Source organism: Penicillium psychrofluorescens, assembly GCF_964197705.1.
Source record: "Penicillium psychrofluorescens genome assembly, chromosome: 5".
Lineage (NCBI taxonomy): Eukaryota > Fungi > Ascomycota > Eurotiomycetes > Eurotiales > Aspergillaceae > Penicillium > Penicillium psychrofluorescens.
In genome coordinates, this window is record NC_133443.1 from 2,062,813 (window position 1) to 2,083,681 (window position 20,869).

The window sequence follows — 20,869 nt, forward strand, 5'->3', positions numbered from 1 at the left end:
GTCTCACATGGCACAAGGGCTACCAGTTGTCCATGGACAGTCGGAGCAACAAAGAGTACTGGGTCGGAAGGGAAGCAAGTGACGTGGGTGGGCGGGAACAAACAGTGCAAATTTCGTGGATCACTGACACCCCGTCTCCCCAAAATCCGGGTCCAATACCTGCACGACTCAAGCCACCACGACGCCTCAAGACCAGGTCTGCTTCACGCCTTATCTGGCCGCCCGTATTCTTTTATGCGAAGCTACCAGTGACGCCTCGGACCATCCTCTATCATGGCTGATAACGGAGAGGGTTCGTCCCTGAACCCGTCTCGATCCCGACCGATCGCGACCTCGCCGGGTCGGTCACGCTCTCCGGCGCCAGACGTGGGATTCAGACAGGCCTCAATTGCACGACTGGCTTCGCCAGTTCCCTCGCCTTCCCTGGGTACGTCGATCTCGTCTCGACAAGGCATCGCGGCCAGTCGTCCGGTGACGAGCAACAACACCGAGCATAATTTTCGGGCTGTCGACAACCCGTCCTCTCTTCCGGGTCCCGGCCAGTCGATGATTGCTTCCGCACTTCAGGATAGCCTAGGTCGCTCCCCTCCGAGATTTGGGACACCGTCGCGCCTAGATGGATCGCCCGTCCCGGGGCCAACGACTCTAGATAACCGACCAGCCGCATCGCATTACGGCTCCTTTGAAAATAAGTATGGAAACGACTCGCCCAGTATGCCGCCAAACGAAGACCCCGAAGTTGTGAAGAGACATCTAGTTCTCCCCCAGGACGTGGCGGACAATAGTGACGTCGGCTCGCAGATTGCGACAAGCTTTGGCGGCGAGGATGAGTTCTCAAGTCTTCAGCTTCAGGGAGGTGACATTACTCGACAAGTCTACCGGTGGGCTGAGGATGCAGAGGCCGAGGCCGCGGGGAAGTTTCTACGCAGCAAGAGTTTCAGCGTCAGTCGACCAACGCCGGAGACCGAGACGGAGGATATCAACACCATTCGAGTACCAGGCGGGTTTCGAAGAGACTATCTACGAAGAGCGGCGCCTAGCCCGCAAAGGGGAAGTGCGCAAGAGTCAACTTCAGGGGGCCATCCTGGCCCCCATCCGCTTCCTACATCAAGCTTTCTGGAGTTTCTGACGATGTACGGTCACTTCGCGGGAGAGGAGCTAGAGGAAGATGATGAGGCCTTGGGACCGGATGAGTATTTCTCATCTGGCACAAGTTGGGACGAGGGTGATGAAGACAGAGAGTCCGGAGAGGACGCCGCACTGCTTCCGGGTGAAACACCGGGCCGCAAAAAGCGGAAGCATAAACAGCGTGCACCGGCGGGGACAACAACTACGACTGGAGCTGTTCTGCTGCTGCTCAAGTCCTTTGTCGGCACCGGCATTCTGTTCCTGCCCCGGGCGTTCCTGAATGGTGGTTTACTATTCAGTAGTATGGTGCTACTGGGCGTCTCTATTCTGAGCTACTATGCCTTCATTCTGCTGGTCAACACCCGTACGAAGATCAATGGGTCCTTTGGTGACATTGGTGGAATGCTATTTGGAAAGCACATGCGGCGCATCATTCTCGGATCGATTGTTCTCAGCCAGTTGGGGTTCGTGTCGGCATACATTGTCTTCGTCTCGCAAAGTCTACAAGCATTTGTCCTTGCCGTGAGCAAATGCAAGTCCTTCATCGACATCAAGTGGCTAGTGCTGTTGCAATTGGTCATCTTTATGCCTCTTTCTCTGATTCGCGACATCAGCAAGCTTGGTTTTACCGCGCTTGTTGCAGACGTGTTTATTCTGCTTGGGCTACTGTATATCTACTACTATGATGTCAGCACTCTCGTCAGCAATGGGGGCATTTCTGATGTCAGCTCTTTCAATCCGGCGACCTGGTCCATGTTCATTGGAACCGCCATCTTCACCTATGAGGGCATTGGCCTCATCATTCCTATTCAAGAATCGATGAAGAAGCCGCAACGCTTTCCAGCTGTCCTCGGTGGTGTCATGATCGTCATTACTTTCATCTTCCTCTCAGCAGGTGCCCTCAGCTATGCGGCATATGGTTCAAAAACGAAGACAGTCATCCTTCTCAATCTGCCCCAGGATGACAAGTTCGTCAACGCTGTCCAGTTCCTCTACTCGCTTGCGATCTTGCTCAGCACTCCTCTGCAGCTCTTCCCCGCCATCCGAATCATGGAGAACGAGCTCTTCAGCCGCAGCGGCAAGTATAACCCGTGGATCAAATGGGAGAAGAATTGCTTCCGCTTCTTCCTTGTCCTGGTATGTGCGGTTGTCGCTTGGGGAGGTGCCGATGACTTGGACAAGTTCGTCTCGCTGGTCGGAAGCTTCGCCTGTGTTCCATTGATTTACGTGTACCCGGTATGTTGTCTTGGTTTCTACTGTTCTCCATCCTTAAAGAGACGCATCGCTAACTGGAAGTTTGTGTATAGCCTCTCCTCCATCTCCGCGCCTGTGCCCATTCCCGGAAACAGGCCATTGCCGACGTTGTACTCGCTGCCTTCGGCGTTATTTGTTGTATTTACACGACCACCCTGACCATTCAAAATTGGATCCGCGGAGCCGTTGACACAACCCCGGGATACTGCGATTCTAAGTGAGAGCCCTTGGTTTCTGCTATGTGTGGCGATCCTTAGAACGAACGCCTTGTTTTCATACTATATTTGCTTCTTGTGTCTCCTTTTGTATCTTTAGACTGTGGCATAGCATGGATTCTCGGGTCCACCTCATTTTCTGAACCTATATGCATATACGTCGTGGTCCTCTAGTGTGCAATCTATTCAAGAATTGGTTGTGAATTGAAGTCTTGGCTCAGCCCTGCTCCCGTCAGAAACAATCTCATTCAACCAATGTAGTTACTGTCTATGTACAGTGACCGGGTAGCCAACTAAATCACTTCGCTACATCTTCACCTCTTCCTCTTCTCTCTCTATACATAGTAACTCCCATTCCAAAGCTGTCTAGGAACTGACAAGTTTGTTTTTGTTCTGACAAGAAAAAAAACAGAAGACCATAGGTATATAGAAGTGACAATGCCAAAACCGAGAGCCGGTCATAGAGTTAATACGAGTGTACAACCATCCTCCCACTACCGAGCGCCTCTCTCTCTCTCTCTTCTCTTCTCCTCTCTTGTTTACGCCCCAGCCTGCGGTGCAGCCGCACCCGCTTCAGCACCCTGTGCAGCGAGCTGAGCTTCCCGGCCACCCCAGCTGTGAAAAAAGAAAATGTATCAGTATATGTATGGACCGGCAATGGGATCGAGAATGGGATTGGGATTGGAGTGTCGAGTTGATCTGGGGGAGTGTGACTCACTGCCAATACTTCAGGTACCGATAACCCTGTGTTGACTGGGCGCCGAAGTTGGTCAGGTGGCAGGCAAAGAGGAGGTAGTTCTTAGGCGTGACGGCAAGAGCGTAGCGCATGAAAGTAGCAGCGTAGATGGTGAGTGCACCGGTCATCTTTCCGGAGATGCTATAGCAAGGAAGGGAGAGGCATTGGTCAGCTCGGTGGTTCTTCTTCGCTTGAGCGGAAACGGAGGAATGGCAGGGCCAGGGCCAGCCAGTCTGCAGGGACTGGACTCGTCGAAGACGGATAAGTATAAATAGCACGTACATCTCAGGGTCTTTCTGCGTGTCCATCACGGCCGCAATGGGGATACCGAAGTTGGAGACGGGGCCCCAGAAGTCTATTGTGCCAATTTGACGGTTAGCAAGCTGCGCAGGTACGGCATGACTAGGGTCTTCTTTGTCCGCTTGCAGAGCTTCGCCCTTTCTCCTCGTGCGAGAATCTATTCATCGCCGGCCGATGTCGGGAGCGGGAAGAGGTTCGGGAAACTCGGACGGGGAGGGTGTTGCAGCACGTACGGGTAGAGCAGACATAGTCTAGCACCTTGTTGGAGCGGATCTTGGCGTTGATGGCCTTGATAGCAGCTGCCATGATGGATTGCTGGGGAAATGATAAGGAGAGAAGAGGTCAGGGTCGAGTGCCGGGAGCCCGGTTCTGCGGCGGAATTCGGGGAAGGTCACGTGAGGCCGTTCAATGATTTAGGGTCGGGCGTGGTAGTAGTTGCAAAGATGGTAAAGATGGTAACAGAAAGAGTGCCAAATGAGAGGATTAAGTAAATAGAAAAGGATAGTTTGCTCAGCAGCCATGGAGAATTTAAGGTACATATTTTCAGGCTGGATCTAGTTCTATCGCGAGGAGATATGTTGCACACACAGTCTATGAAAGATTCTCATCGCTCCAACCCAATTTCAGGCAAAGTAAAGGTTTAGTGAGCACGAACGAGACCTGAGAAGACTAAGACTTTCCGTGAAAGACCATTGATGGCTAGGAGGAATACGAGTTTTTGATAGGTGGCTAGCTAGCATTATTTTGAACAGGTGCAAATCTCAAAAATCATTTCTTGGCTTCTTTTTTTTCTTTCTCCATTCCTTGCCATGACCACCATCCGCATGCGCCGTAACGCCTTGCCCGATAGATTCGGGAATGAATCTAGTCTGAACACATATCGATGCTTCTCGCTAGAAAAGCCTCTTTCAACTCTATCCAGCGTCGAGCCGCGCGTTTCGTTGTCGCAGAGTAAAACAGATCACTGACGAAGTAAAGCGTGTCATATTGCATGGTAGATTCTTTAATCACCTACCGCCAAATCCGGGGGGAGGGAATCCACGTCCCTGACTGGGAGGCTGGAAGCCTGGAGGAGGTTGGAAAGAGCCCGCTAAAAGAGATTAGTCTGGATATATCAAGAACTGTTGGGTCATGAGGAACTTACGAGGGCCGCCCGGAGGGGCAAAACCAGGAGGTGGTCCACCAAAGCCAGCTGCAAATCCAAATATGTCAGTATCCATAAGCATTGACGTGCACACCGCGAGATCAACTTACGAGGTCCACCCGGGGGTCCTCCACGTCCAGCAAATCCAGGCGGCGGCGCTCCGGGGAAACCACCCGGCGGGAAGCCTCCAAAGCCTCCAGGTGGTGGCGGTCCACCGACACCAGCTGCAGGACCACCCAGTCCGACAGGCAGGCCACGACCAGCGGGCTTGCTGATACCGGGGCCTGCGGCGAGAGTTGCAGCAGCGGCACCTGGGGCGCCGGCGCCGAGTCGCGCAGACGGGTCCGCAGGAGGCGGGCCATCCACAGAGCAGGAGATAACCTGAGTACCGCGCACGATTGTCAGACCGAGGGTTCGCTTCTCCTCCGCTTCGACCAGCGGGGCGTTGTTAGGGCCGGCGGCTGGCTTCGACTTTCGCTTAATTCGGCGGAATTCTTCTGTGTCTGCGAGAACGAGGTTCATGTGCTACAATCGGGAAAGTATTAGTCGAATGCCCGTCACGCCGGAGAAATGTGGTTTACCTTATCGAAGGCGAGCATCTGACCGGTCATTTGTCGGCCATCGTTAAGGGTTACCCTCATCCGGTAGTTGATCTGAGAGTCATGTTAGACATGCCAATAGCACGATGAAGTCGCCAAAGTGGAACTCACGAAGTTTTGCTAGAGGAGAAATGTTAGCGACAGCCATTGAGCACACGATGCAGGTTCGACCAGGGACAGAAAACTCACCATCTTGCCCTGCTTGTTGGCGGCCATGATGGCTATTGAGAGTGCGCACGAATGCGACTTGAGATGACCAAAAAATAACCAGCAAATGCAGTAGACTCGGGAATCTTCTGCCGGGGCTGTTCAGGACGCGAAATCCTCTGGACAAGAACGAAAGCTGGAGCTCTCTGAGAGTTGGTGGTCACGGGTTTTCGAGGAAAGTAGCTGACTCATCCGCTTCGATCATGACTCAGCACCCGATTACCTCAGCAGGGCTCGCTTCCTCCCGTGACCCGCCCACACAAACCGCCTTTTGTGCTTTTCTGATCTTCCTCCATCTTTAGTCGACCACCACTTCACGCCACACACAGTCGCCATGGTATGACCACACACACTGGATATCATTATTATTACGATTTCTAACAGAATGCAGTCGGACGGAAAGGACAAGAGCGCAAACCCCATGCGCGAGCTGCGCATCCAGAAATTGGTGCTGAACATCTCGGTCGGCGAGTCTGGTGACAGACTGACCCGTGCCGCCAAGGTGCTTGAGCAGCTGAGCGGTCAGACTCCTGTCTACAGTAAGAATGCCCTTCGCTCTGGACCATGTGGGATTTTTTTTTCTGATCAATGTGTGTGTGTGAATAGGCAAGGCCCGCTACACCGTCCGTACCTTCGGTATCCGTCGTAACGAGAAGATCGCCGTTCACGTCACCGTCCGTGGCCCCAAGGCCGAGGAGATTCTGGAGCGTGGCCTGAAGGTCAAGGAGTATGAGCTGCGGAAGCGCAACTTCTCCGAGACCGGCAACTTCGGCTTCGGTATCTCCGAGCACATCGATCTGGGTATCAAGTACGACCCCGGCATCGGTATCTACGGCATGGACTTCTACTGCTGCATGTAGGTGTTCCCCGGCAATTCGGATTGATGAGGGCACAGATTGACAATTTTTTTCTAGGACCCGCCCCGGTGAGCGTGTTGCCAAGCGCCGTCGCTGCAAGACCCCCATCGGCGTCAACCACAAGATCAGCCAGAACGAGACTGTCAAGTGGTTCAAGAACCGCTTCGATGGCATCGTCCGGTAAATGTCTGTCGAACGTGTGTGATGAATGAGAAGGGGGGGCCGATTGAAGCTGTGATTTACGATGCATCGAAGGAAGCCCAAAAATTTTTCCTCACTGAAAAAAAAAACCCAACCTCGGCCCCAAGGAGTGGAATGGCCGTGCGACCTTTGCTAGTCGCAGCAGGTGTTTTGATTTTTTTCTATCACGACAACCAGGATAGGCGTGTTAGAGACATGAATTCACTACCACTTACAACTTTGCAACGCAGTTTCCTTTTCGCAATGAAGGCTTCACAAGAGGTGTTGTTTCCCGCATAACTATTGCTGAAAAGGCTGGCTGGCACTTTCGAGTGTCTGGCTTGTGACTCGGTTGGCTTATACCCAAAGAGTCGGTCTCGTCACTCTCCGGGGGAGGGATGATGAGCACCATGGCCTCTCTGTCCATCCTTCTCTCTATCTCTGGCGTGTCTTTCCTTGTAATAGTAGGCTGCGTAGTTTGTAATCTTTGTGCTATCGCTGATCCTTTTCTATTCGTTACATTGGAATACTCTAGAGTCTCGACTTGTATCAGCAGATGAAGGTCAACAGCTACTGGCACGTCAATAATTATGGCCCAATCTTGAACTTACGGGATGTGTCTTCCAGCCGAAGGCCTATAATCTGTCTTAAAATACTCAACAGACTTGTCCGTCTATATTCTTTTTAAAAATGCAATACACCAACATACCAATCTATTCTCAAGCTAGGCACTGTCACTGAGCAAGCAATATGCATTGACTTTGATAGGACCACAAGTATAAACACAACAAGTCCATCAATTTGACCATTTTCAATGGCCATCAAAAAGAGACATTTTTCCTTCGAAGTTATGGACACGATCAACCCGATAAATGAACTTCAAGCTCACACATGATAAGAGATGAAAATAAGATGGAGCAAAAGCATGAAAAGAGTAGAGTAGAGTCGTGAAACTTCCATCCATCCCCGACAGCCCGTCTTCCTCAATATCGAAATCAAGGTAGAGCTCGATTTGATTCCATTTCATCCAAGTACGTGACGAGATGGCACCCTACTTCCCGCGCGTATAGCCATCCCACAACTTTGAAAAGTAGTTACCGGCGGGTTTCTGCTCATTCCAGCTAGCACGCCGGGAGGCCAAGCTGGGATCTTCCGAAGTCCGTTTCTGGGAATGCAGGTTGGCAAAGAGGCTCGGAGCGGCGCCGGAGCTAGCGCTGGAGCGACGTCTTTCGCTCACGCTGGGGATGGAAGAGTTGTTGCCGCCCGCGGCGTTGGTAGAGGCGTTGCTGCCGGTGGAGGAAGTGGACAATTCGGAGTCCTGGATCGGGGTCAGTATATATTCAGATTATAAGGAGAGAGAGGCTATTGTAAACGTACCCGTCGAGGTGTGCTCTCCATTCCTGGCAGCATCGCCCACGCAGCCCGGTCCGCAGGAGCCTTTGCACCGCCGTTCATCCATACATTATGGTGCTCATGCCGGTCACCGGGAATGCCGTGCCAGTGGCGGTTGGTATTGTCGCTCATATTGGATAACTCGAATAGTGCGCAATCCGTGGTGTGCTGTTTGTCTGAGGATGATATATATAGATACTTGTTATGGTCAGTCAGCGGCAGGGATATGTTCCACTATATTATATGCAGATAGTAATGTGGTAGATGAGAAGTGAGGTTCAGAGGCGAGATACATGTAGATACATGTAGATTATTAACGATTACATGTATTCATGGGAAGGGATGGAGTCAAAGACGTCATTGGGCTCGATTCGGTCGGTGGATGGGTTTCCACCGGAAGAGCGTGGCGGTACACGCGACTTGCACTTGAAGGGGGAAGTTTGGTCGGGATGGGGAGGGAAGTGTGGAACGTACCAGATGTGATGGGAATGAATCTGATAGATGAAGATGGAGAGGATAGAGGAAGAGGGGAAGCCAGCTTATATGGATGAGTCTATCCCTGCTGATGGGTGCGACCATACAGTACATAAATCGACTGGTTGGTCAGCTAATGGAAACATTCCGAGTGGTGGTAAGGGCGGCGGGTACGTGAGGTATACATGATTTCATGTAGAATCATGTGCCCAGTGAGATGTACCCTAGATGTAGATTGTCGCTGACTTGACGTAACCCGGAATGCGGGGAAAGCTTCGATGCTGACCTGTGTGTTCCATCCCTTCAAGGGCATACTTAGGGTAGGCACGTGCTCCGGTCCAACAGTATCATTTCTACTGTTTGGGTCTAGGATCGAGCATCGAGCGTATAGTCGAGGAGCCTGCATCCAAAGTAGGCGAACAGCTATTTATGCTACGAATGGATTCCTTCTATCAGGCTATCCTGCGCATTAAGCAAATTTTTGATACTCAACCAACAGTAAATTCTTATTGTGGCTTATTTGCAGGATGCTACTTATGCCATGGAGACACAGCTCGCGGACTTCAACGGTATGTAGGAAAAAGATAACGTCAATTGTGAAAATATCAGATAGACCTTCAAGGCAAACCGCAAAATATAAAGGGTGCAAATAGTCTCTTTTCTCTTCTGTCTCAAGCAATTTTCATCGCATACTTTGTGTGGTCCGTTTCCCTTTGTCGGCTACACAAACTTCGCAGTTGTTTTATTGGACCTTTACTGCCGCTGTGATATCTGCTGCAAAACATCTTGCGCTTTCTCGAGAATCTTTTCAGCACTGTCAACATCTGATCTGAGATGTGTAGCCATTGCTGGGTCTTGTTCGGCCTCTGGCACTTCGCCTTCTCCAGCTATCATGGCTTGAAAATCTCTCACGATGTTGTTGAACTGTTCAGAAGTTTTCTCTTGTAGAGCATCAAACTGCTCCTCCAGTGTTTTAGAGTAGTCTGCTCGCGCGCGGTTGTGGTAATCTGCGAACATGCGTGAGTACATTAGATGGTTGCGAATAATCTCCTTGCGCCTGGAATCACTGCCTGGCCCTGATTTTATATACTTGTTAGATTTTGAAAAGCAACACCGGCCTTAGTGTTCATCTCAGCTTACCTCCTTCACGTGTGCAGGACACATAAGCAGGACGCATGAGGGTCGCCATGTACGAACTGGCGTGACCATGAAGCATGTCTCGCGTAAGTATGCTGAATGAACGTATTAACATCTCGTAATGATTGAAGGGGAGGGAGGAATACTCTGTGTTGCAAATAATTTTGTCAATAGAGTTCTCAGTTTGATGTACGATAAAGCGCTGTCTGGGCTCCATGCTCGCAAGAAGGTTTCCAATCGAGTGTGGAGCATGAATCTCATTTCCTAAAAAGAAATCAACTCTCAGCTCCTTTGAAAGTAGCCAAGCACGCTCCAACTCACTTTGAAGTAAGATGCGAAGGTCTTCAAAACTTCCAGCAATTGCTCTCTCTAATGCATCGTTCTGCGATACCAGCCAAGTTCGTATTGAATCCCATCTAGGACTTAGTTGATCACGTGTGTGCTCAACTAGTTCATCGTTCCAACAATGATATCCTCCTGCTCCTTTGGTAGAATGAGTACCGTTGTTGCGACAGAAGGCAGTATAGGTCATATGATGCCACTATAAGATTGAGATTAGACACATATTGTGCAACGAAAGACAAGAGAAAAGCCTCACAGATGCCCATCGCTGGCTCACTTTCACACATTGGTTTGTCCACTCATTCTGAGAATTCTCTAGCGTATTATTAGAGAAAGGATGAGGGACAAGTTAAAGTTAACATGTAGCAAATTTTGACTCACGAATTGGTTCCAAAACAGACCCCTGGAATAGTCTGGTCAAGCCAGTCTGTGTCTGAACAATATGTGACTGTCGAGAAACAAGATCCTATTTGCTGTCAGAATATTTTGGCCATGTTAGACCACACATAATGGCCTGGAATGAGCAGACGACTGTACCCGACGAAGACCTCTTTCTGCCTCATCTAAAACTCGCCGAAGAATAGTTGCTCTCTCAACCGTGACGGCGTCAGCACCAGACAATGTCCACTGTCGGAGAGATCCTAGCAGAGCTGGAACTTGGTCTTTGATATACGCTGATACGGCACGCATCTGAGCCTCTGCAGGGACCAATTGACAATGCCGACGGAGTTCACGAATTCCACTGAGGCGGATATAAGCCTCTGCTTGCGTTTGTGAATCATCGCGATGTTCTGAGTAGAGTGTATTGCTAACACAGAAGACTTTCATTTCCTGATATTTTCTCCTGAAATGTCGTGCGGTTTGGGCATTTCGCGAAGCCATGAGAAACTCTTTCCTTCTATTGTGATATATTAGTCCCTAAAGTCTCTGTACATTAGGAGAGACACTGTACCGTAGTTCAAGCATGTCTTTTTGATCCCTGTAGTACAATTATTTACTGTTATTATCTTATTTCTGACACAAAAACAAGGAAAATATGGGGAGAAGAACAGGGCAAGAGGGGGACATACGTGAGGCGGCTTTACTCCATCGCGAAATCTGGCTTTCGATCTGGACTGGCTTTCCAGCCATTTACACGAGCCTTTCTGAGTTGCTCCGTAACTTCCTTGATTTCCTCATTCATTTCACGCACGCGTCGAGGATCTCCTTCTCTACTTTCAGCAGATTCTTCTGGCGAAACGTCCTATTATCGAGGTCAATCAAATATGCTAATCGTGCAAAGAGAGAAACAATTGTACCTCAGAATTTGTACAAACAATATGTTGGGTCTTTCCCTGACACCGGCTCTGAATATCGGCGATAGATTCATCCGAACGACATCGGCTAATGCTGCTAACGATGAAAATTTCGCTGCAGTTGTGCAATAAATATTTCTCCGTAGCTCGCACCCTAGCGTAATTAAGGTCCCCGAAACCTAGAAGGTAATAAGCTGGCCGTACAAGAATTATTGAGTCTGCATTATCATACCTGGCAAATCAGCCACCACCAAACCTGTCCGCAAGATGACCGAATTCAGGTAGACTCTGTAAAACCATCAGTGAGTTCGAATTATAACCCCACCTCCAAAATGACGCTAAACGCACTTGATCAATTTAATGAACGGCCACAACACAGGTTGGCCATTATCATGGGAGTCAGCTGTCAGGAAGTTTAGCTGATCCTTGCAGCTTAGAATGCCATCCGCAGACGCTGTATAATGGAGAGCGTGCAAGCCACCAGGCTTTCGAGCGAGCTCGGCACTTGACCACTGTTCCAACTGACCAAGAAGAGAATCATAAGCGCCATCTGCCTCACTGCAAAAAGCCTCGTGACTATATTCGGGCCGGTCCTGGAACAAAGATTCTAGCGTTTCCCGAGCTCGGGTGGCTTTTTGCTTGAGACTTTTCTCTTCTTCAGTGGATATAGTCTGCTGAGAATCCGAGGGGCAAAAGTAGTGACGAAAGGTTCTTAAAAGCTCTTCAAGAAGCTCTGTTCTCTCTTCTGGGCTCATGAAGTCTGCTTCGACAGTGAATGGACCAGGATGGGTATCATCAATATTTCGAAATTCTGTCACCACGCACGTACAAGCTTTGCCATCTCTACTCTGTTATCGAGCATAGAAGTCAGTAAATAGAATTACAGAGAAAATAAACAAGACTGGGTTACAAGGTAGCTTCACCGATCGTGCTAGGTTTGGCTGATCGAGCAGTGAGTTGATGACAGAGCTTTTTCCTGATCTAATGTCAGTTGATGCCCTTGCATTCAAACTAGATCAGGATTTCACAACACACCAGTACCGGATTGCCCGATAAACCCCACAGTGCGCGTTTCTGGATATTTGAAGTTGCTCAACTGTCGTGTTTCTTCTTGAAGCTTGGAAAAACTGGTGGTCGAATTGTTGACCAGCCCAGAAAGGCGCATTGTGTTTGCCAGCCGGGCGAGCTCTTCTTTCACAGCTCCCAGCCCATTTTGAAGCCCAAGATTGTATATTGGAGCTGGAGGCAGTGTTTCTTGACGCACGCTGTATGTGTCATCTTCACGTCGAGGCCTGTTGCTTTCATGTCTATTCTCACTGTTCTCTTCCCGCGATCCAGGCGTTCGATGCATTTCGGTAGCAAGTACGGGGGAAGAAGCAGATCCAATATCTGGGTTATCCACCACAGGAATGTTATCAGGGGTCCTTGTTGAAGCAGAAGCAGAAGCAACGGAAAGATTTCTAGTCGCGTGCCGTGGAGATTTAGGGACAAGTTGCGGTCTGGGACTGGGACTGGGACTGGGGGTAGAGTTGTGCAGATCCGCATACATGGAGCTCTGGTGATTCGGAGCTAGCGTGTATTCTGAAGAATCTCCATCAATTGTTGTGCTTCCATCCGAGGGATCCTCAAGATGAATCTGCTGTAAATGAAGCCTTGGTGGAGACGAAATATCCAATTGGGTTGGAGATGGTTGAAATAGAGATAAAGAGCCACCAGGCCTATCATCCTGAGGAAATGACCCTGGAACGAATTCGAGGTTAGATCTAGATGGTGGTCTTGAGGCTCTCATTGTTGTTGCTGATAGATTTGATATGGGTGAATCTTCTTAGGAAAAAGCGGAAACGAAAGATAAAGCGAAAGACTCATAACAGGATCTGATGGACTTATATGGCATTACTGGCCCCAAAAATTGCGTCTTTATGGGACTTGAGTGCGTATGACCAACCCCCGCTTGCTGCAGCTGCGCCGAAAGGTTGCACTGCAGCTTGGGGTTAGCGAGTTTGGCGCCTATCGATAGGCTGATGTTGGATTTTGCGGCCTCACTTGGATTTCGAGACAAATATAGTCTGAGCCTCCTGGATTGTTGTCGCCCTGTACAGAATTCATATGCTACAGTTTCAGCTTTCCATATGGTCAGATCTAGTTTTGGCTCTCACTGGACCTGGTGAGCAGGGATGGATCTTGATCCCTGACTCTTAGGTCGTGGCCCCCTGGCTGCTAGTACCCAACCAGTCGCAACAGGAGACTAACTACTACGCGCTCCTTCTCTACAATAAAAATAGTCCTATTTGCGTTTCTGCCGAGGGGTTTGATCTCCGTTTGCAATTAATTATCTCCGTGAAATCCGAGGCGTCTTCTATTTGCTAGTAGGAGGAGTTTGCGTAAGCTTCAAATCTGGACTTATCCCATCCATTCAATCCCGATAGAAACGAGACAAGGATTATTAAATCTGCGATTGGGCTACGTAGGCCAGAGGAGATGCTCAGGTATGTTCTTAGGACTTGGATTACGCCCAGAGCTGCAACAAAGAGGAAGTTCTATCCATAATTAGGCTAAGCACATGTCTAGGTTCAACGGCCTTATATCTACCGTTTAGGCCCAGGACAGAGCATCAAATGCATAGTGAAGGTAAATAGTAAGAATGATTGAAAAAACATTGTATATCTGTCTGGGCTGTATAACTGAGGAAATAGATCTACTAGAAGCCACGGTCTACGTGGTGATATCACAGCCTCGACCGCTCCACATCACCACGCAGCTCCTTCAAACGCTTCCACACCCGAATAGACTCATCCCACAAGGGATCCTGCTCACGAATCTCCACCCTCCCATCAGCGGCTAACGCGCGCACCCTCTTCCCACTCGCACCCCAACCAAAGCCATCGGGCCCCGTCGCCGCCTGCGCACCCTTAACAAAACGGCTCAGCGGCGCAATAAACGCCTCACGCGTGATCTTCTTCTCCTGCTCTGTGAGCACATCGCCATTCCCCCAGAACCAGAGCGACAAGTCAGACGAGTGCGTCACTCCCCACTCCGGCGGCAAGCTGCCATCGACGCACTTGGCGCGGAACTCGATTCGATACCGGTGGATCAAACGCGAAGCGTCAATGCCTGCGCGGTTGGATGTAAGGGCGTGGATGAGCCCGCGCTGCATCTGGTAGACCTGCATGTCGGCGTAGATCTTGCCCCAGGCGTCGACGGACCAGTTAGTGCAGTCGGGCGGAAGACGGCCGCCCGGGTAGCGGAGCGGGATGAGGGCATCGACGATGGTTTCCGGGTAGTCGGCTATCAGACGGGTGCGCAGCGCAGAGAGGCTGTTGGCCTTTGGTGGGAACCATATGCCGTAGAGATGGCGCTCGTCGCGGCATTCTCCTAGGATCAGGCGAACGTTGCGGGAGAGTAGCCTGCGTGCGAATTCGCCGTTGTCGAGGGATTCGAAGAGGCTGGGTACTATAAAGTCGGTATCTGTTGCTGGGCGGAATTGGTGCACTTCGATTTCCTTGGCTACGTTCAGAAGTCGTAAGGCTGGAATGGATCGCAGACGAGCTATCTTTTCCCCCGCCGAGAGCGAGAGTGGAATCTCCAGCGCTGTGATTAGCTGGTTGAATTGTGTCTGCGTTTCGGCAGGGCTCTTGGGCTGCACGGCCGGTCCATTGGAAAAGATGCATGCCTGACGGATAATGGCCTTGTCGCCAGTTTGACGGAGATCAAAAGCCAGCTGGTGGAAGGTGGAGTTTGCACCTGGAGATATTTCAAGCGTCAATGACATAAATCCAATGCTCCGGTCAATCAATCGCATCATGCGTACCTGCCGAATAACCCGAGACCGTGATATTCCCCGGATTTCCCCCAAATAGATGAACATTGTCTCTCGTCCACTCCAGCGCCAATCGCTGATCCCAGAATCCCTGGTTCCCCACCGTCTCGCCAACAGAGGCAGCATCCTGCGCCAGCTCAGAAGAGTACAGGAATCCAAACAGATTCAACCGGTACGCAGGCATAACCATCACACACTTGAAATCCGTCTCACCCAGCAACGCCTCCGGATGGTGAGTATTCGGTGTGCCGAATTGAAGCCACCCGCCATCTAAATAGAAATAAAAAAAGAAGTGTCAGTCAAATCACTTTCAATCCAATTCGGTACAACAATCCGCTTCAAATTGCCACTAAAGAAGGACTCGGACATACGAATATAAAAGAAAACCGGCCATCCACCCTCCGGCACCGGGCCGGTAGGCACGTATACATTACACTGAAAGCAATCTTCATTCCACGCGTCCGGGTTCAATGGCGAGTCATCCCGGAAATGAGGCTGCGGGCACAGCGCCGCATCGCCGTCGCACCGCCCGGGGGCATCCTTAGTGCCGTAGGAAAATGTTGACGGGAGAGGGCGGGCGCGCCGCCAGCGCTGCAGCGGTGCGAGGGCGTAGCGGACGCCGCCGAAGTAGTGGCACAGGTCTGCGCCAGGGCGGGCTGGGGTTCCTGAGGCTACGGTGACGCCTTGGATGACGCCGCGGTGAGCGAGGGAGTGGATGTGTGGTCGGCGAGTGGTCTCCATCTTCAATGGAGGTGGTTGTTTGCGCGGAGGGTGTGTTTTATGCCCATGTGGTGATATTAGGTAGTTTGGTCGGGGAGGGAGGCAATGGCGTGATTTCGTGAGCTGATATGCCCTAGCCCAAACGGACTGCAATTCTGTATTTATCTCTTTCCATTCCGTCCTCCCCACAGATAACCCTTAGCCGAGGTAGTCTATAGAATGCGAGAAAGGACGCCATTGGTAATGGTAGACGAGCAGATCGGCAAAGTCGCAGGGGAGATAAGTGGATTTGCGGGGGACGAAGTCGGGTCCAGATCTAGCGCCGAGCGGACGGAATTGCGCTGGTCTTAGATGGACCGGTCAGTGGTGAGGGTAGTCTCTTTTGTCTATAGTCGGGACAGAATCGGTAGTGATTCGAGTCTGCCTTATAAAAAATATCGTGAAGCTACCGCTCCCCAGCCTAGCATATACAAGCGTTGCATTTTTCGAGACTAGCCAACAAGAGCCAAAAAAGAAGATAAAGAAAAGGAAAAGGGAAACGGCCAAATTAAACGCTCAGATATCACGTATCACTCGTGCAAAGCCTGGTTATACACATTCTATGCCTTGACGATCTTGCAGATCAGGTCCTGGCCGTCAACCGAGTCGCCCTCCTTGACCAGCAGGCCGGAGACCTTTCCGCTGTGTGGGGCAGAGATCACCATTTCCTAGAACAAGTTAGCATCTCTGAATAGATAAGGTACGCAGAGAAAAAAAAAACAAAGAAGAACATACCATCTTCATGGCGCTCAGCACCGCAATCGGATCGCCCTTCTTGACCTCGTGGCCATCGTGGACGCGGATCTCAACAACGACACCACTCATCGGCGCGCCGACCTGGCTGCTGTCGCTCGCGTCGGCCTTGGGGCGCGCAACGTTGTCGACTGATGCCTTGCTGTCATCGACGCTGACCTGGCGCACCTCGCCGTTGACCTCGTAGAAGACCTCGCGCTGGCCGGTCTGCTCGGAGAGCGGACCGATAGCCAGCAGCTTGAGGATCAGCACCTTGCCCTTCTCCAGCTCGACGTTGAACTCCTCGCCGATCTCAGGCCGGGCCAGGAAGTATCGTGTCGGGAGCACCGACAGATCACCGAATTTCTGCACGAAGTTGCGGTAGTCCTCGAACACCTTGGGGTACATGGCGTAGCTGGCGACGTCGCACTCCGTGGCCGCGCCCCACTTCTCGCGGATGTCGTTCTTGATCTTCACCAGGTCCAGAGGCTCCAGGAACAGACCGGGTCGCTTGTCCAGCTTGCGTCGGTCGCGCAGAGCCTTGGAACGCAGCGGCTCCGGGAACCCGCCGTAGGGCTGGCCCATCAGTCCCTCCAGGAACTCCAGCACGGAGCCGGGGAAGTCCAGCTCGCCGGCGCGGGCGACGACGTCCTCAGCGGTCAGCTTGTTGGAGACCATGAACTGGGCCAGGTCACCAACGACCTTGGAGGTCGGAGTGACCTTGACGATGTCACCCAGCAGGTCATTGGCAGCCTCGTACGCCTTCTTGGTCTGGGCCCACTGCTGGCCCAGACCCAGCTGGCTAGCCTGGAAGATCAGGTTGGTGAGCTGGCCACCAGGGATCTCGTGCTCGTACACCTCCGGGTCGGGACCGGTCAAGCCAGCCTCGAAGGGCGAGTAGAGCAGACGCAACTGAGCCCAGTAGGTGTCGAGGGCACGCACCTGCGACAGGTCGAGGCCAGGGTCGTGCTCGGTGCCCTGGAGCGAGGCGAGGATGGCACCAATGCTGGGCTGCGAGGTCATGCCAGACAAGCTGTCGGTGGCGGCGTCCACAGCGTCAGCACCGGCCTGCGCGCAGGCAATCATAGAAGCCACACCGGTACCGGCGGAGTCGTGGGTGTGGACGTGGATGGGCAGGTCGGGGTAGCGCTCGCGGATGGAGCCGACCAGCAGGCGAGCGGCCTGGGGCTTGAGCACACCGGCCATATCCTTGATGCCGAGCACGTGGGTGCCCAGCTGGACGATCTTGTCAACCAGCGACAGATAGTAGTCCAGGTTGTACTTCTTGCTAGGGTTCAGCATGTCACCGCTGTAGCAGATGGTGGCCTCGACCACACCGCCGGCCTGCTGAACGGCCTTGATACCGACTTCGAGTTGGTCGATATCGTTGAGGGCATCGAAGACACGGAAGATGTCAACGCCGTACTTCTTGGCCTGCTTACAGAAGTGGTAGATGGCGTTGTCGGGGAGGGAAGAGTAGGCCACACCGTTGGCACCACGCAGCAGCATCTGGAAGGGGATGTTGGGCACAGCCTTGCGGAGCTTGCGCAGGCGGTCCCAGGGATCCTCGTAGAGGAAACGCATGGCGACGTCAAAGGTAGCACCGCCCCAGCACTCCAGACTGTAGGAGTTGGCGAGAGCATGGCTGGTCTCGTGCGCGATGTTCAGCATATCAATTGTCCGCACACGCGTAGCCAGCAGCGACTGGTGAGCATCACGCCAGGTGGTGTCCATGAGAAGACAACCCTTGTTGGCACGCACGGCCTTGGCCCAGGCAACGGGTCCTTCCTTGTCCAGGATCTGCTTCCATCCCCGCAGGCAGGGTGTCGAGACATCGACGAGCTTGCCGGAGGCATCCTTCAGCTCAGGCTTGATGATCTCACCCTTGAATTTGGGCTCGCCGATCTGGCCCTTGATGCTGCTGCCGTTGACAGCCACGTCACCCAGGTAAGCCAGCAGCTTCTGGGCACGGTTCTGGCTGCCGACAAGCGCGAACAGCTCGGGGGTATCGTCAATGAAGGTGGTCCAGCAGGTACCATCGACAAAGGTCGGGTGGCTCAGCAACGAGGCCAGGAAGGGAATGTTGGTCTTGACACCGCGAATACGGAACTCAACCAGGGCACGCAGCATCTTGCGGCGGACGATCTCGTAAGTCGAGCCACGGCACGTGCACTTGACCAGCATCGAGTCGTAGTGAGGGGTGATGATAGCACCGGCGAAACCGTTACCACCATCCAGACGGACACCATTACCACCGGCAGACCGGTAGACCTCGATCTTACCGGTGTCCGGGGAGAAGCCCTTGGCCGGGTCCTCGGTGGTGATACGGCACTGAATGGCAAAGCCGCGGGTTGAGATACGGTCCTGAGTCAGGCCGAGCTGCTCCAGCGTAGCGCCAGCCGCAATCTGGATCTGGGCGGCGACGATATCAATGCCGGTGATCTCCTCGGTGATGGTGTGCTCGACCTGGATACGCGGGTTGATCTCGATGAAGTAGTAGCGGTTCTCCTGGTCGACCAGGAACTCGGCGGTACCGGCGTTGCGGTAGTTGACCGACTTGGCCAGTCTCACGGCGTCCGCCAGGATCCTGTCCCGCACATCGACGGGGAGGTCCTTGGCGGGGGCAATCTCGACGACCTTCTGGTGGCGACGCTGGACGGAGCAGTCACGCTCAAACAGGTGGACGATGTTGCCCTGGTTGTCACCGAGCAGCTGGACCTCAATGTGCTTGGGTCTATCGAGGAAGCGTTCGACGAAGACGGTGCCATTACCGAAGGCGGAGCGGGCCTCGGAGGTGGCGCGCTCGAAGGAGTCGCGCAACGAAGCCTGGTCGCGAACGACTCGCATGCCGCGACCACCACCGCCGAAGGCGGCCTTGATGATGATGGGGAAGCCATAGGTGTCGGTGAAGGACTTGACCTCCTCGTAGCGCTCGACGGGACCCTCCGTACCGGGGACAACCGGGACATCGCATTTCATGGCGAGCCGACGGGCGGAAACCTTGTCGCCCAGGGCGTCAATGGTGTCCGGGGTCGGACCCACGAAGACGATACCCGCCTTCTCGACCTTTCGGGCAAACTCGGCGTTCTCCGACAGGAAACCGTAGCCGGGGTGGATCAGGTGCACGCCGTGCTCCTGCGCGATCTTGACAATCTCGTCGCCGGCCAGATAGGCGCCGACAGGGGTGTATTGCCCCCGGTGACCGATCATGTAGGCCTCGTCGGCCTTCTGACGGTGCATGGACAGGCGATCCTCGTGGGAGAAGATAGCAACCGTCTGCAGGGACAGCTCGTGGGCTGTCCGGAAGATTCGAATGGGGATCTCGCCACGGTTGGCCACCAGGATCTTCTGGAAGTTCATGATGGTGGAGTTGGCACGCAGGCGCCGGTGGACGGAGTCCTGGTGGTGCTCAACACGGCCATCGATGAACTCGGAGTCATCGATTGCCTCCTCCGGCTGGCGGTGCGGGGCAGCCATGGTGTGAAATGGAGGGGAGGAGGGTCAACAGAGGTCGGGAGCAGTTAAAATATAACAGAGGCTGATGTAGGAAAAAGTCAATGGTGCTGGCCGCGGGCATTGGAGGGATCTGACTCACTGGGGAAGCTGGCTGGCAGCTCCAAACAAGAGTCGAGGCCGGTTTCGGCACAAGGGCAGCAGCGCGGTGGCTGGCACAATTGCAGAACGAGCAATGCGGCCTCCAACCCAGAGAGGAATGAAGACTGGGGGATAGGAGTAAGAGACAGGGACGAGAGAAAGAAGAAGGAGAAAAGAGCAGGGAAAGGTTCCAAAAAAAAAGGATGGAAGGAGGGAATGGAGGGGCAGCCCCGTGATTCTCGTTGATCCCCGGTAACTGGGTCACCAGGTCACCAGTACTTCCGGAACACCTGGAGTTGACTACCGTCATGAGGTAACGGGTACTTGGTCTACCGCCTTCGCCCACACCTCACCGGTTCACCGGGCGGACAGGAGGTCCCAAGGATCGAGTTTCTCCTACGTGTAGTCATTACTCTCTAACTAACTACTTATCAGCACCCCTACTATGCTACTATTGTGACTTTTTTTTCTTTCAAAAGCCCGAGGATACGGTGATCTCATCCGCCCCATCGGGTCATTTAGGCCACACCTTGATCTTCCCCCCCGCAACCTCGGTGCTCGGGACAGATTGAAACGAGCGATTTCCGGAGACGCCTGGCGGGAAACTGGGGCTGGGCCCGGCTGACTCTCGGAGAACCCTCGCTGGTTCCTACCTGTTCCTACAATAACCGGGGAAGACTAACACAATGTCGGGAACATTCGCTTGA

The 20,869-nt window shown here is 52.6% G+C and overlaps 8 protein-coding genes across 8 annotated transcripts; 2 read left to right on the forward strand and 6 right to left on the reverse strand.

Annotated features, from left to right (window-relative positions):
• Nucleotides 1–273: 273 nt before the first annotated feature.
• PFLUO_LOCUS8051 (uncharacterized protein) lies at nt 274–2,603 on the forward strand (the record flags this gene model as incomplete). The annotated part of the gene is made up of 2 exons (XM_073785748.1): nt 274–2,364; nt 2,436–2,603. The coding sequence occupies 2 exons, from the start codon at nt 274–276 to the stop codon at nt 2,601–2,603; spliced, it is 2,259 nt and encodes a 752-aa protein (XP_073642073.1).
• Nucleotides 2,604–3,136: 533 nt separating this feature from the next.
• Nucleotides 3,137–3,939, reverse strand: PFLUO_LOCUS8052 (uncharacterized protein; the record flags this gene model as incomplete). The annotated part of the gene is made up of 4 exons (XM_073785749.1): nt 3,137–3,212; nt 3,316–3,474; nt 3,616–3,688; nt 3,867–3,939. 4 exons carry the CDS (start codon nt 3,937–3,939, stop codon nt 3,137–3,139), a joined length of 381 nt encoding a protein of 126 aa, XP_073642074.1.
• A 701-nt stretch (nt 3,940–4,640) lies between these two features.
• Nucleotides 4,641–5,592, reverse strand: PFLUO_LOCUS8053 (Small nuclear ribonucleoprotein-associated protein B; the record flags this gene model as incomplete). The annotated part of the gene is made up of 6 exons (XM_073785750.1): nt 4,641–4,723; nt 4,778–4,825; nt 4,888–5,302; nt 5,359–5,430; nt 5,488–5,496; nt 5,566–5,592. 6 exons carry the CDS (start codon nt 5,590–5,592, stop codon nt 4,641–4,643), a joined length of 654 nt encoding a protein of 217 aa, XP_073642075.1.
• Nucleotides 5,593–5,917: 325 nt separating this feature from the next.
• PFLUO_LOCUS8054 (60S ribosomal protein L11) lies at nt 5,918–6,624 on the forward strand (the record flags this gene model as incomplete). The annotated part of the gene is made up of 4 exons (XM_073785751.1): nt 5,918–5,920; nt 5,975–6,122; nt 6,190–6,439; nt 6,498–6,624. 4 exons carry the CDS (start codon nt 5,918–5,920, stop codon nt 6,622–6,624), a joined length of 528 nt encoding a protein of 175 aa, XP_073642076.1.
• A 1,047-nt stretch (nt 6,625–7,671) lies between these two features.
• PFLUO_LOCUS8055 (uncharacterized protein) lies at nt 7,672–8,144 on the reverse strand (the record flags this gene model as incomplete). Its single annotated transcript, XM_073785752.1, has 2 exons — nt 7,672–7,938; nt 7,998–8,144. The coding sequence occupies 2 exons, from the start codon at nt 8,142–8,144 to the stop codon at nt 7,672–7,674; spliced, it is 414 nt and encodes a 137-aa protein (XP_073642077.1).
• Nucleotides 8,145–9,239: 1,095 nt separating this feature from the next.
• PFLUO_LOCUS8056 (uncharacterized protein) lies at nt 9,240–9,675 on the reverse strand (the record flags this gene model as incomplete). The annotated part of the gene is made up of 2 exons (XM_073785753.1): nt 9,240–9,562; nt 9,627–9,675. The coding sequence occupies 2 exons, from the start codon at nt 9,673–9,675 to the stop codon at nt 9,240–9,242; spliced, it is 372 nt and encodes a 123-aa protein (XP_073642078.1).
• Nucleotides 9,676–13,985: 4,310 nt separating this feature from the next.
• Nucleotides 13,986–15,818, reverse strand: PFLUO_LOCUS8057 (uncharacterized protein; the record flags this gene model as incomplete). The annotated part of the gene is made up of 3 exons (XM_073785755.1): nt 13,986–15,001; nt 15,069–15,347; nt 15,449–15,818. The coding sequence occupies 3 exons, from the start codon at nt 15,816–15,818 to the stop codon at nt 13,986–13,988; spliced, it is 1,665 nt and encodes a 554-aa protein (XP_073642079.1).
• A 578-nt stretch (nt 15,819–16,396) lies between these two features.
• Nucleotides 16,397–20,045, reverse strand: PFLUO_LOCUS8058 (pyruvate carboxylase; the record flags this gene model as incomplete). The annotated part of the gene is made up of 2 exons (XM_073785756.1): nt 16,397–16,504; nt 16,572–20,045. The coding sequence occupies 2 exons, from the start codon at nt 20,043–20,045 to the stop codon at nt 16,397–16,399; spliced, it is 3,582 nt and encodes a 1,193-aa protein (XP_073642080.1).
• Nucleotides 20,046–20,869: the final 824 nt, after the last annotated feature.